This window comes from Chiloscyllium plagiosum, chromosome 1, assembly GCF_004010195.1.
Source record: "Chiloscyllium plagiosum isolate BGI_BamShark_2017 chromosome 1, ASM401019v2, whole genome shotgun sequence".
Lineage (NCBI taxonomy): Eukaryota > Metazoa > Chordata > Chondrichthyes > Orectolobiformes > Hemiscylliidae > Chiloscyllium > Chiloscyllium plagiosum.
The window spans coordinates 76,292,500-76,307,172 of record NC_057710.1 but is presented as its reverse complement, the minus strand read 5'-3'; the positions used below and the strand labels follow the sequence as shown (position 1 = coordinate 76,307,172).

Genomic DNA, 14,673 nt, shown 5'->3' with positions numbered 1-14,673 from the left:
CTTCCCGACATCATTTGTGCTGACATGTACCACCACCTCTGGCTCTTCACCTTCGTCCTTGAGGATTTCCTGCACTCTGTCTGTGATGTCTTTACCCTGGCACCAGGAAGGCAACACACCATCCTTAGATGTCTTTACCCTGGCACCAGGAAGGCAACACACCATCCTTAAGTCCCGCCTGCTGCCACAAAAACCCCGGTCAGTTCCTCTCACTATGGAGTCCCCTATTACCACGGCTCTATGTGATGTCCGACTTTTCCGCTCTGTCTCTATGCCAACTTTTGATTGACAGACCTGGCCGCCTCGCGGACTGGCAGTGTCATCTGTCTCTACTGTTTCAAAAGATTCAACTTGTTCCTGACAGGTACTTCCCCCGGGGTCTCTTGCACCTGTCTCCTCTCTGCCTTCCTCATCGTCTGCTCTCTCCTGGTATGATTGGTGTAATAACCTCGCTGAAGGTCTTGTCCAGAAAGATCTCGTTCTCTCGGATGAGCCTAAGATCCTCGAGTTCTTTCATCAGTGCTGCAATCTGCTCTGTCAGTAGCTGAACGTGCACACACTTTCCACACTTATAGGAGCCAGACACACCAGAGTCATTGACCTCCTACATCAAGCATGTAGCACACTGAACCAGCTTGGCAGTCATGTCTTCACCCTCTTCAACTGTGGCATAATCACTTCACTCAACCTCCTTGTCAAAAGACTCCTGAGCTAAAGCCTCACTCTTCAATCCACAGGAACTTACTTGGACCCTCTTTTTGGGGCAAGACTGTGGACTTTTGATTTAGGTTAGAGGAGGAGCGAGGGAGGGAGGCCCTACTTTGTAGGACCTGGGGTCTAGAATACACTCACTCAAATAACAATCACTTATCTTCCCGACCGGCTTTGCGCTCTGCCTTCACTTCCGCCCAGCTCCCGCCGCTCTCTGATGCGAAAAGCTTCAAACCTTCAAACTATTGCTAATTAAAAATTGATTAAATTTGAAGAGGAGATTGACAATGTCCCGTAAATCACCACACTCTGGGCTAGTGAATTCCACAGATCCATGATCCTCTAAGCGCCATAGTTTCTCCTTGTAGAGTCACACAACAGAGAAACAGACCCTTTGGCTCAACCAGTCCATATTGAACATAAACCCAAACTAAACCAGACCCACCTGCCTGCTCCTGGCCCATATTCCTCTAAACATTTTCTTTTCATGTATTTATACAAATGTCTTTTAAACGCTGTAATTGTACCCACATCCACGACTTCCTCTGGAAGTTTATTCCACACATGAACCACCCTCTGTGAAATCTCTGTTTTAAATCTGCTATTCCTTTCCTAAAACTATGGCCTCGCCTCTAGATTGCCCCACAAGGAAACATCCTTTCTACATCTACTTTGTAAATCCCCTTTAGCATCTTAAATACCTCAATTAGATCTCCTCCCATTTTTCTAAATTCCAGAGAGTAAGGCCTAACCTGCTCAATTTCTCCTCATAAGACAAATTCATCTCTGGAATCAATCTGCCCTTTGAACTGCATCGTTTTCACCTCATGCAGAGAGAACAAAATAAATTGTTTGTTTCTTTGGCACTGGAATAAAATTATTTAAATTGAGGCTCTGCTGAGGGCAATTGCATTAATCCTGCATTCACTGATTCTGTAATGATACCCATCTGACATCAAATTGTACTTCATTGGCAGGTCACTTATTGTCTAAAAACGAACATTACAAATTATGGCTTCAAGAAACCACAACCACTACACCGTTCACACTAATCGTCTCCAGCAGGCATTCTAATGTTGGGTCATTGGCCTCAAAAAGTTAACTATGTTTTTCTCTCTCTGCCAATAAAGCCAGACCTGCTGAGTTTCTCTATCACTTTCTGTTTTAGTTCAGATTTATAGCATCTGCAGTTCTTTGATTTTATTTTACAGCCTCCTTGTCACGTCTGCTATGCAAATGTAATCAGACGCGAAATTAGAACAGTCACATTGGCTTGGCACTTCTGAAGCGCATTCATAGTTCACACTGGAAAATAACACTATGGAGCTGCTAAAATGAGCTATAGGTATGCGATCCTTTGATGAGGTTTTGATTCCTGGATTGTTTTGGCAGAGGCTTGCAGTATAGCACAGGAGGAGTATTCAGTATCACTGTGGCATACAATTCAAGACAATAAGGGGGGGAAGTGGGGTTGCCCTGGATGCAGAGGAAACTGTGTATCGACAAAAATCTTCTGAGGATCAAGAGAGTGACTGGAAGTGACATTCAAGAAAGCATGACTGAGCTGAGTTTGGAATTCCTTTAGTTGTGAAACTTTCTGTTGTTTTATAGTAAGCAGCCCCTACTTAGAGCAAATTATATGTAGACCTGATTATTTTTTGCAGTTCTTTACATCTTCTGTTGCTGAATAAATGTTTCCTTATCCATAAGTGTGCATAAGTTTGGTATCTTCACTGATATCATTTTCACAAATCTGCATATTGCAAGTCACGTAGCAGGCAGTGGGACAGGGCACTAACATCACATTACATTAATGTTGTACAGTTTTTAAGGTTTCAGTTAGCATGATCTCCCAGTGTTGAGCAGTAAAGCCGCTCATAATAGGTAGCATTTGGCAAAGAAACCTGACTCTCCTTTTCATTCTTCCATCATTCAATATTTTAGATACAGCATAGATTACTAAATTGCCCTGAACAGCATTTAAATTGAACAGCAGTGCTCTGTGCAGCTTCTATCAGCAGACTATTGTACAATGGGGGAGAATGAACAAGTATTCATATCTCAGCTCTACTTTGATAGAATGAAACTTTGCCCTGAGAGATATGTGGAATCATCACTGATTCCTTTTTCTTACTCACAAGATGGGTGTAAGTGTGCAAGATGTGTACAGGGTAACCTTAGCACAATCCCTGCACATTTACTTTAGCCTCAGTGATGTCCACGTTAAAATGCAACTCCTTGATTACAGTTATCAACCACCATGTGTCAAGAGTCACCATCAGGGGTCAAGGTATGATGCTATTTGCAGCTAAGAAGTTTTCTTTGCAAAAGATATCCAACATTTGGTCATTGCAACTTCTTTCATCTTTGGGATCTCTGAAGAGGCTGCTCAATTCTGCAAAGGATATGACTTAACCAGGTATAACAGTGACAAAGATAATGGCACAGGCGTTTTAAATTTACAACTACATATATATTTAAAGAAGCGGAGCTTCTCGTGTTGGACTAGGGTAGGGAAGTAACACGACACCAGTTATAGTCAAATAGGTTTACTCACCTGATGAAGAACCAGCACTTCAAAAGCTTGTGATTTCAAATAAAACTGCTGGATTAAAACCTGGTGTTGTGTGATTTCTGACTTCATATATTTATAGAAGTGGATGATGGTCTACTATGATGTGGCACCCATTCCATCAATGTGCCCTCAGTAAAGTTAATTTCTTCCGTTCTTTCCTACTGCATCTAACTGCAACCCCAATATACACAGCTGGAGTCGAAGCAATCTGCACTGAACAAAGCCCTGTTGGCCTTGAAGATTAGCTCCTGGGGGATTTTTGGGCTCAGACAGCAGAGGCCTCATTAAGGTGACCAGCCCAAATGCTGGTTGCCATTTGGGCTACTGCAGACTTTCAACATCCTGGGGGGCGTAACCATTGGTCAGAAACTGAACTGGACTAGTCACAAATGTACTGTGGCTATAAGAGCAGGTCAAAGGCTCAGAATCTTGCAGTGAGTAACTTAGCTTTTGACTCTCCTAAGTCTACCCATTATTGACAAAGAAGAAGTCAGGAATGCAATGAAATACTCCCCAGTTGCACGGATGACTGCAGGTCCATCAACATTCAAAAGGTTTGCCATCATCATCATGGGACAAACCAACGCTGTTGATTTGCATCACAAGCACAGAAGTTCACTCTCTCCACTAATGACACTCAGTAGCAGCAATGTGTTCTATCCACAAGGTGCACTGCAGATATACCTTAGATACACGTTCCAAATCTATGTTCACCAGAATCTAGAAGGACAACAGCAGCAGATACATGGGAATACCATAACCTGCAAGTTCCCCTACTAGCCACTCACCATCCACAATTGGAAATATATCTGTTTCCTCCTGTCCATGGGTAAAAATCTTGAAACTCCCTCTCTAATGGCATTGTGAGTCCATCTACACTAAATGAATTGTAGTGGTTCAAGAAAGTCAGTTAACACCATCTTCTCAATGGCAACCAGAAATTGATATAAATGCTGGCCCAACTAGTAACCCATCCCAAAAATGAATTGAAAAATACTTTGGCAATACAAATGGAGGGCAGGAGGAGGACGGTGCAGGTTACATGTGGACTGTTCTGAAAGAAAGCTTTTGAAAGTTTGTGGTTTCTTCTCCCTATGGGTGGCTACTGGCACCAGCCCACTTTCCTGATAGGAAGGGGAGTTAGAGAGAGAACAGGGTCCCTTATACCCCTCTTGCCTTGTTATTGATTCTGAGTACATAGCTGGACTGATGGATTGCAGGTGCATGTACATTTCTGGCAGATACAGTCCGCTGCACCTGGGTTTCCATTGTGGTCAACAACCTCTCCACAGAGAAAACCAGACAGGAGTATGTCAGAGATAGTACAGAACTGATAATGTCGACAAACCTCTGTCCTTCACTCAGTTTACTGTCTGCCTCTGTCAAATCTGCCTGATGATCCTGTGCCTGTTTGTATTTTGACAAAGTCATTAATGGCCATGGAGTCATCTTCTGCCTGGGACTAAGCAGTTGCCTGGTCTCTGGCAAACCTCTGAGTGTTAAAGTCCTAGGGCCCTTCTTTCTTGAGCAGATGTGGAGATATGTCAGTGAAAGTCTCTGAGGTGGTGGACAGTGCAGGAGAAAAGCTTGCTGGCATATCCTCTGAGGGTTCAGTAACTTCGTCCTCAAAAGGTGGAGGTAGAAGTGAGGGCTTCTGGTGCTAACCTCTTTGAGGCAGAAGTTTGCTGGGTGCAGCTATTGTCTGCATAAAAGAAGAGAGGGAATTGCTTGCATAGGAGAGATAAATGCTCATGCAGTTTAAGAATGAGTCAGGATAGGTGGTAATAGGGGAGCAGTACAGCCCAGTAGAATGAAATTTGCTCATTTGTTATCCATGGATGTCTCACCAGTGGTCACATTCTACTTTGGTCAAATATAAACTTTTTTCCTCACACGGCGAGGGGAGCTTTATGTGTACCACCTGCTCCACCAGTTTTGGTGCTCTTGGCCTGCAGTGAGCCATTTATGTCTGCAATTGTACAAAGGGAGTAACTGAATATAGTCACATCTGACCATCTTTATTCAATTTTTTGAAGTGGTAACCGGGTGTGTAGATGAGGGCATTGCATTTGACATAGTCTTAGACTTCAGCAAGACTTTTAATAAAGTTTCACATGGGAGGTTGATAGTGAAGGTAACAGCCCAAGGGATCCAAGGAAATTTGGCTAAGTGGATCCAGAATCTGCTGACTGGAAGGAGGCAGGTGATAATTCAGAGTGTTTTCTGCATCCAATGGGGTTCCACAGGAATGGGTGTTGGGGTCTCTGCTATTTGTGGTATATGTATAAATTATTTAATTTTGGATGTATGAAGGTGATCAGTAAGTTCATGGATAGGTAGATTGGTAAATAATGACGAAGGTTTGATGAGCTGAACAGTAACAAATGGCGTTGAATCTAGATAAGTGCAAGGTAATGCACTTGGGCAGGAGAAACAAGGAATACATGATGAACTCTGGGGAGCACAGAGGTTCAGAGGGCACATTGGTGTGCATGTCCACTGGACCCTTAAATTTGCGGACAGGTAGATATAATCATAAGAACATATACGAATTACTTGGCTTTATTACCTGAAGTATAAAGTTTAAGAGCAAGGTAGTTACGCTGGAATTGTATAAATCGTTAGATAAGCCATACTTAGAGTACTGTGTGCAATTCTGGAACCTATACTGTATGAGAGATGTGATTGCACTAGACAGGGTGATGAGGAGATTTACCAGAATGTTGTCTGGGCTGAAGAATCTTACTTCAGGAGAGAGATTAGATAAACTGGGTCTGTTTTCCTTGGAAGAAAGGAGACTGACATGAGTGAGATGTATAAAATTGAGGGGCATAGATAGGGTAGACAGAAAGGAAATTTTCCCCTTGGTGGAGGGATCACTGATTAGAGGGCACAGACTTAAGCTAAGGGACAGGAGGTTTAGAAAGATGTGAAGAAAAAGGTTTTCACCAGAGAGTGGTGGGAATCTGGAATGCATATGTATAAGGATAGTAGAGGCAGAAACCCTAGTAATACTTCAGAAGTATTTAAATTTATACTTGCAATGCCAAGGCATAAAAGGCTATGGGCCAAATGCCGGAAAATAAGTTTTTGATCGGCACAGATTCGATAAGGCTGAAGGGCCTTTTTCTGTGCTGTAAACCTCTATGACTCTATGAATATGATGGAAATAGATAGAAGAGGAATTAGTAATGATGCACAAGCAAAAGAGTGGCACTAATGAGTGAGCAGGAAGCACAGGGAGCAGAAAGTGTTAATACTTTGGAAGGATGAAATACGTGAGAGTTGTTGAGTGGACATGCTGCATGCAACATGAGTCCATGAGCCTTGGTAAGATGAGTGTGTACTGGCAGAGTTACAGTGAGTACTGGTTTTATGAGTGCAAAGCAGCAGAGAGTAGATGGTAGCACTTACCTGTGTGGCATGCAGAAGAGCATTAATCTTCTTCCTCTACTGCTGTGCATTGTGTTTTACCCAGGACAATGCACAAACATGGTTTATCCCAATCCAGTTTGACTGAGTCTGCTGGTTTGGCCTTCTTTGCCAGCTAGCAAGATACAGCCGTATTCTCCTCTCCAACACACCATCAACCAGCTCTTATAGATCCCTATAGGCGAACTGCAGTTAACTCACCTTTCCTTGGAGAAACAATAGAGGACCACAGTTTGAAGGGCAGTTCCTAACTTGCAGCGTCTGAAGTACTGGGGAGCTCGGCTTTAAATATGGTGTCAATACTATAAATGTAATAAAGTTCTGGCAGCAGACAGCACTTCAGCCTCTGGTTGCTAGACTGCTTAAAATGGACATGGTTGAGGTCAACTGCATAATTAGTGAGATGAACAGCAAAAGATTGTGTGAGAAAAGTCTCTGTGCCACAGAGGACTAGGTGCCACAAATTTTACTTTAAAAAAGTTGCCTAAAACTGGTAAAATTCAGCCTAGAGTGTCATATGATATTGTATTGCATGACTTAACTTCTCATTGAATTTTGCAAATATGTGATTGGATTTTAATTAAACTTGGGTGAGAAGGGGATTGAGTGTGTGTCGCAAACAGTGCCCTCAAATAGCACGAGTATTTTGAAACCTCTGGATCATGTTGGAATTTTCAAAGCAAGAGTGTGGACTGTAGGAGTCACTTGCTTCCAGTGACTGGCCTGCTAAGCTTCTTGAGGAGTTAGTTAATGGGCTGTGGAGGGCCAGAGGGAAATTTTAATTCATAAATTGTCGAACGGTACAGCCTGGCACATATTAGTACACAGATGATGGGTTCAATGTGAGCGACAATAAAGTGATATTTTTTAAATGATGTGAAACATTTTCCCAAGAGAGTATTGTATTCAATTGGATACTATGCCATTTAGTTGGTCATTTAGCCACTGTTGTGTACAGTGAGGACATTGGCCCTCAGATGTATTACTTAATTGCTTCTGCATAATAGCAATAGGACCAATCATAGTTGTCACTTGCCATTGACATCCTTGTTCAGCAACCAATTATTGCCCTTTGGTAGCACATGCTGCCACAAATTGGAGGCTGAGCTCAACTTCAAACTAAATTGTGAGTTCTACATTTAAAGATTGCGTCACTCTTAGCATGGGGGTCAGGATATGGAAATTATCTGGGTATCACATTGTTAACTCTCAATTGCTATGTTCATTTATTAGGTTTGTATATATATACATTGAAGTTTAATTTACTTCATATTTGGAAAGCCCATAAATTCTAAACATGACAACCTTGACAACATTAAGATGAAAATAGGTTCATTACCTGTTCCTCACGTGTGGACCCGTTTTTTGGTTTTTGTCTTCGTAATTCTTCATATTTTTTCCTTTCATTTAAATATTCTGCTACTGCACTATTTGGAGCCTGCATGGTCTCTGTTAGCACACAAACAGAAATTACATCTTTGCACGTTTTTTTCCTAACTTGTATCCTAGAGGCAAAGTACATTCAAAGTATAATTGTTCCTATCTTCTACATAAGAAAAAGGTAGAGCGATAAACTGGCAATTATACATCAGCCAACCTAATGTACATGATGAAAACCTTTTAGAGAATCAACTTGCGATAAATGTAATTGACACTTGGAAATAATGAAACGTATTACACATAATGTCGATAGTGGCTCAGTTGATAGCACTTTCACCTGAATTAAATGGTCTTAATCACACAAATCAAAGCTGATGTGCAGTATTCTGAGAAGTGATGCTTTTTGGATGGTACGTTAAACTAAGGCCCAAATGCACTCTCAGCAGGTAAAAGACTCAAGCACTTCGGTCATGTGTTAGCCACAAAAAGTGGAATGTAAATTTATGTCTTTATTTTAATTCTTGCCAATATCTCAAAAGCTAGTCAGAAGGAGTGGTGAGTTGCTTAATTGTTATTCTCAGCGAATGTACACCCACAAGTTGTTTAGTACAGAGTATCATGATTTTAACCCAGCAACTGTAAAGGAATTACATCATACTTCCCAAGTCAGAAGGATATGTACCTTGGAAGGGAGTTTGCAAGTGTTGGAATTTCCATGTGATTGGTACCATTGTTTTTCTGGGTGGCAGAGATAATGAGGTCATCCAAAATGAAAGAAATATATTCCATCATACTCCTGAACCTGTTCCTCATTGGTAGTCTTGGCTGTCAGGTAGTGACTGTCTCACCACAGATTCTGACCTGCACTTGCAACCACAGAACGTGTGTGACCAGTCTAGTTACACTTCAGATCAATGGTGATTCCCCAGAATATTAATAATGGGGGATTTAAATGAAAATTTTGCTTAATGTTAAGAGGTGATTAAACCTTCACAAGTTGCAAATGGTGACTGAGTGCCTGTCTGGCACAAATGTTACTTGTCATTTATCAGTCTAAACCTGAATTCAATCCAGAGGTTTTATACACTTAATGGTAAGGTCCTAGGGAGTGTTATTGAACAAAGAGGCCTTGGAGTGTATGTTCATAGCTTCTTGAAAGTGATGTCGCAGGTAGGTTGGATAGTGAAGGCGGCGTTTGGTATGCTTTCCTTTCTTGGTCAGAGTATTGAGTACAGGAGTTGGGAAGTCATATTGCGGCTGTAACATTGGTTAGGCCACTGTCGGAATATTGCGTGCAATTGTGATCTCCTTCCTATTGGAAAGATGTTGTGAAACTTGAAAGGATTCAGAAAAGATTTACAAGGATGCTGCCAGGGTTGGAAGAGTTGAACTATAGGGAGAGTTGAATAGGCTAGTCCTGGAGCGTCAGAGACTGAGGGGTGACCTTATAGAGGTTTATAAAATCATGAGGGGCATGGATAGGATAAATAGACTAAGTCTTTTCCCTGGGGTGGGGGAGTCCAGAACTAGAGGGCATAGGTTTACAGTAAGAGGGGAAAGATATAAAAGAAACCTAAGGGGCAACCTTTTCACACAGAGGGTGGTACGTGTATGGAATGAGCTGCCAGAGGAAGTGGTGGTGGCTGGTAGAATTGCAACATTTAAGAGGCATTCGGATGGATATATGAATAGGAAGGGTTTGGAGGGATATGGGCCGGGTGCTGGCAGGTGGGACTAGGTTGGGCTGGGATAACTGGTCGGCATGGACAAGTTGGTCTGAAGGGTCTGTTTCCATGCTGTACATCTCTGTGACTCTATAAGTAGTTACTCATTAAGAGCTGGGAACTGAATACTATATCAGCAAATATCTGCATTTCTGACCTTACCACAGAAGGAATCCAACTGGAGAGTTGGATTACGCCTGTGATAGTATCCTGACAAGCTCCTACACAATATCTTTAATCTGAGAGGACTACCTCTAACAATCAGAAGCATCTAACTTTGTGGTAAAATGACACCAGGCATGGCTCGTTTTTCACTTTGATATATGTTGCCTTTAGATTTCCTATGGTTACTTCATACTACATTCAACATAATACTACCTTGCTGACAACAGTACTTACACTCACCTTGCCTCTGGAATTCAGCATGTCATATTAAAGTTTAATTAAATTACCCTGGAATGTAAAGCTAATTTCAGTAATGATGTTGCATGACAACTATCATTTATTGTTGGTTCACTAGTGTGCTTGTTAGTACCTTGATCTGTACTACATTTGATTCGAGGCTCACAATACATTTGATTCGAGGCTGACTCTTAATTGCCCTTTGAAATGGCCAAGGAAGCCATTCACTTCATGGGGAATTAGCAAGATACAACAAATTCAGACGCAGAGAAAATAGGAGAAGGAGTAGGCCATTCAACCTCTCGAGTTTGCTCCCCCATCCAATATGATCACAGCTGATCATGGAGCTCAATGCCCTAACTTCTCCCTCTCATATATCCCTTGATCCCTTTAGCCACAAGAGCTCTATCTGCCTCCCGCCTGAAAACACAATGTTTCAGCCTCAATCCCTTTCTCTGGTAGTGAATGCCACAGGCTCACCATTCTCTAGGTGAAGAAATTATTCTTAATCTCAGCCCTAACAGGTTGTTCCCTTCTCATTAAACTATGATCCTGGTTCTGGACTTCCTCACCATCAAGAACATTTTACTGCATCTAGTACAATGCCTAGTTCTGGTAGAATTTTAAAAGTTTCTATGAGATGCCCCTCATACTTCTAAATTCCTGTGAATACAATCCTAATCGACTCAAATTGGTCCTCATATATCATCCTATCAACCCAGAAATCAATGTGGTTAACATTCGCTGCACTCTTTCTATGGCAAGAACATCCTTCATCAGATAAGGAGACCAAAACTACACACAACCCTCTTTTGTGAAGGCCATCATACAGTTTGCCCTATTTACTGCCTGCTGCACCTGCATGATTACTTTCAGGAACCAGTGCATGAGGACAGCCAGATCTTGTTGAACACTGAATGACTATAAATTGAGGGAGAGCAAATAATAATCTGCCTTCCTATTTTTTGTTATGAAAATGGATAACCTCATTGTTAGCCAAATCATAATCACCTGTCCACTCATTTGCTCACACAATCAGCCTGTCCAAATCAACTGCAACATCTCTGCACCCTCTTCACTATTCACCCTTCTCCCCAGCTGTATATCATCTACAAATTTTGAGGTATTGCATTTAATTCTCTCCTCTAAATCATTAACGTATATTGTGAATAGTTGGGGTCTGATTCCTGTAGTACTCCACTAACCACTGTTTACCATTCAGAAAAAGACCCATTCATTCTAAAATGGAACGGACACATCTCACATTCCATGAAAGAATAAACAAGGAAACAAATTTGTAACTCTTCCAAAGCTATTCAAGTCAAGTTTCTAAAAATTAGTCTTAAGTCTAAGCATATCTAATTGCAGTACTTCAGAATATATTACAATAGATGGAAAATTGGATGCATGCTCCTTGTGTCTACTACAAAAATTAAAAAGGCATTTGATAATTTGTCATTATCTCTGAGGAGTATTTCACAATGGGGAATTTCTCACCCCATTGGCTCAGCTGATCAAAATTGCCTTGAAGGAGGTAACCTTCTTCACTGTTTATTATACCAGCAATTTTGGTATCATCTGCAAACTTACTAACCAAGCTTTCTATATTCTCATCCAAATTATTTATATAAATGACAGGCAGTGGACCCAGTGCTGATTCCTGTGGAACACCACTGGTCACATGCCTCCCATCCAAAAAGCTACCCTCTACTACCATCTTCTGTCTCCTACCGTCTAGCCAATTTTATATCTCTCTGGATCCCATGTGATTCAAGCTTACTAACCAGTCTACCATACAGAACCTTGTCAAAGGCGATACTAAAGTCCATGTTGACAATATTTACCATTCGCCCTCATCTATCTTCTTGGTCGCATCCTCAAAAAAACTCAATCAAGTTTCTGAGACATGATGATTATCCCTTATCAGTACCTGCCTCTCCAAATACATGTAAGTCCTGTCTCTGAGAATCCCCTCCAACAACTTACCCAGCACTGATATCAGGCTCACTGGTGTATAGTTCCCAGGCTTTTCCTACAGCCTTTCTTAAATAAAGGCACAACATTAGCCACCCTCAAATCTTCTGGCACCTCACCCATGGCTTGGATGATACAAATATCTCTGCTAGTAGCTCTGTAATTTCTTCCTTAGCCTTCCACAATGTCCTGGGATATATTTTATCAGGTTCTAGGGACTTATCTACCTTTATGTGTTTTAAGATATCCACACCTCCTCTCTTGTAATGGACTGTTTTCAAGACATCACTATTTATTTCCCCAAGTTCCCCAGCTTTGAAAAATCTCACAAATACAGGTCTCTTTCACAATGTCAACTTTTGATCGATTTGTGGAAGTTTTACAGTTTGTAATCACATGTTCTGAATGCACAACTTAATATCACTTGGCTGACTTGATTTAAGCTTTCACAATTCGTCATGTGTACTTAGGTTTTTGGTTTGTACTTTGGATTCTACTATCTTATTTACTTATATTCTGTCTCCAACCATTCACAACCCTCAAAAATGTATGGCTTTGCAAAAGCTCAAGAACAGCTGTAAAACCAGCCTGTCTCATAACATGGGTTAAAGATGCCATAATCTGATCCAGCCGTTTGGACTGTTGGGGCCAAGACTAGCTATAATCATCTATTTTTGTTGGATGATTCTTCACAGCTGTCAGCAATACTCTTCATCTTTGTACTAACTCATTTATGTCTCTTTTCTAGAGCTAGAAATTGACTGTAGCACATAGAATGTTGAATGATGTTGCCTACAGGCAATACGGAAGGACACATTTCTTACCACTCCAGCTGTTGTCGCTAAATACTATTCTACAGTTGGAGGGTCATTTTGACAGCATTCCTGCTTTTCCTGTCACTCAGGCTGAGGCAACTACAAATCATGTTAATGATGTTCAGGCACGAGGGAAAAGAAACACAGAACTTTTTTTAAACATAAACAGATCTCATCTCGTCAATCTGAAAGTTTAGTAAAGAAACAAGCCATTGTTCTTAAGAATACCCCTAGGCCACTACACCATAAATAGATTGTTTACTGCAGATTAGCGTAGGTGTCAAGAAATAATGGAAATTAGCATTTGGTTGCAAACAGCCTCTCAATAACGAATAGATGGTAAAAATTAATAATCACTACAAGCCAATAATAAAATGAAATGTGCAAGTAATATTTGAAAACAATTTCAAGTTTTAATAAATATCAAGCTGGTGGATTGGCTTGTCCACTATCAAGAGAAGTAACTTGTTTATTCATAGCAAGCAAGAGCAATTTCTATTTCAGCTTATTAATACTTGACAAAAGAAAACTTTAGAAAAATTTACTCATGTTTAATTGGTGCAAGTAAAGTTAGTATCTTCAATTTGTCACAAGTCTGACAGATTTTTTTTATTTGAAATGGATATTATTGCAACACATTTTAATCCTTTAATGTGTAATTTTGAACAAGTTCAAATCTGATCGATTTATCCTACCAAAGTAAAACCAAATACAGAAGAAAATGCAAAATAATATAAGACACTAACAGCAAAAACCCATTAGTGGTGGATAGCTACCAATGTATTCTTTTCTTCTTCCGTAAGTTTTAATTTCTCTTTTTATGACTCTATGTTATGCCTTTGCTAGGAAGTAACTAATAACAAGCTACAATATTCTGTCCCTTCAAAGTGCCTTCTTTCATTGCATAGTAGAAATTGGATGTTCAATTTTTAAGAGACAATTGATCTGCACCCTTCTGCTGCTTTGGAGTGATGTATCAGTACCTATACTCTAATACTCTTTTCTTCTTCAAAAATAAATATTTACTTTGAAGTGGCAAAAACCTTTGGGTGTGAAGTCTTCCTCAGTACAACTACATTTGTCCAACTGGAAGTGCACAGCTTTGAAGCCCTTACCTACGGTGATTCGTCAAGGCAAATTTTACCTTTGGAATTCTTCTAACATGATTTTGTTCATTATTGAATTGCAATGGTATGTGATACATAACAATCATGGCACAGACATATTAATCAATGATAAAAGGATTCTCTAGCATTCAAGTAAGTTTCATTTTTTATTTCCCTAACAGGATTGTAATTTTGTGGAAGTCTATTCCCAGAGAAAGGTGAAGGTGGTGCATTGAATATTTTTAAGGAAAAAGGTAGATATATACTTGACCAACAAAGAAGGCAAAAAATTAGCATGAGTAGATAGGAAAGTGCAGTTGAGCCACAATCACATCTGGCATCATCTTATTAAAGTAGAATCAGGCTCAGGAGACTGAATGACCTACCACTTCCCCTAATTCAAAGTTTGTGCGAAGATTTGTAGCTCGGGTGCTCGTTGTTGTGGTTCTGTTCGCCGAGCTGGAAGTTTTTGTTGCAAACGTTTCGTCCCCTGGCTAGGCGACATCATCAGTGCTTGGGAGCCTCCTGCGAAGCGCTTCTTTGATGTCTCCTCC

General features: G+C 40.7%; 1 protein-coding gene across 2 annotated transcripts in view; it reads right to left on the bottom strand.

Moving 5' to 3' along the window:
- Positions 1–14,673, bottom strand: part of cwc27 (CWC27 spliceosome associated cyclophilin) — a 273,662-nt gene that overhangs the window by 63,884 nt on the left and 195,105 nt on the right. For both annotated transcript variants that reach the window (XM_043689551.1, XM_043689542.1), the window contains exon 12: positions 8,058–8,167. In XM_043689551.1, the coding sequence (XP_043545486.1) occupies positions 8,058–8,167 (110 nt within the window). The remainder of the gene's footprint in view (positions 1–8,057; positions 8,168–14,673) is intronic.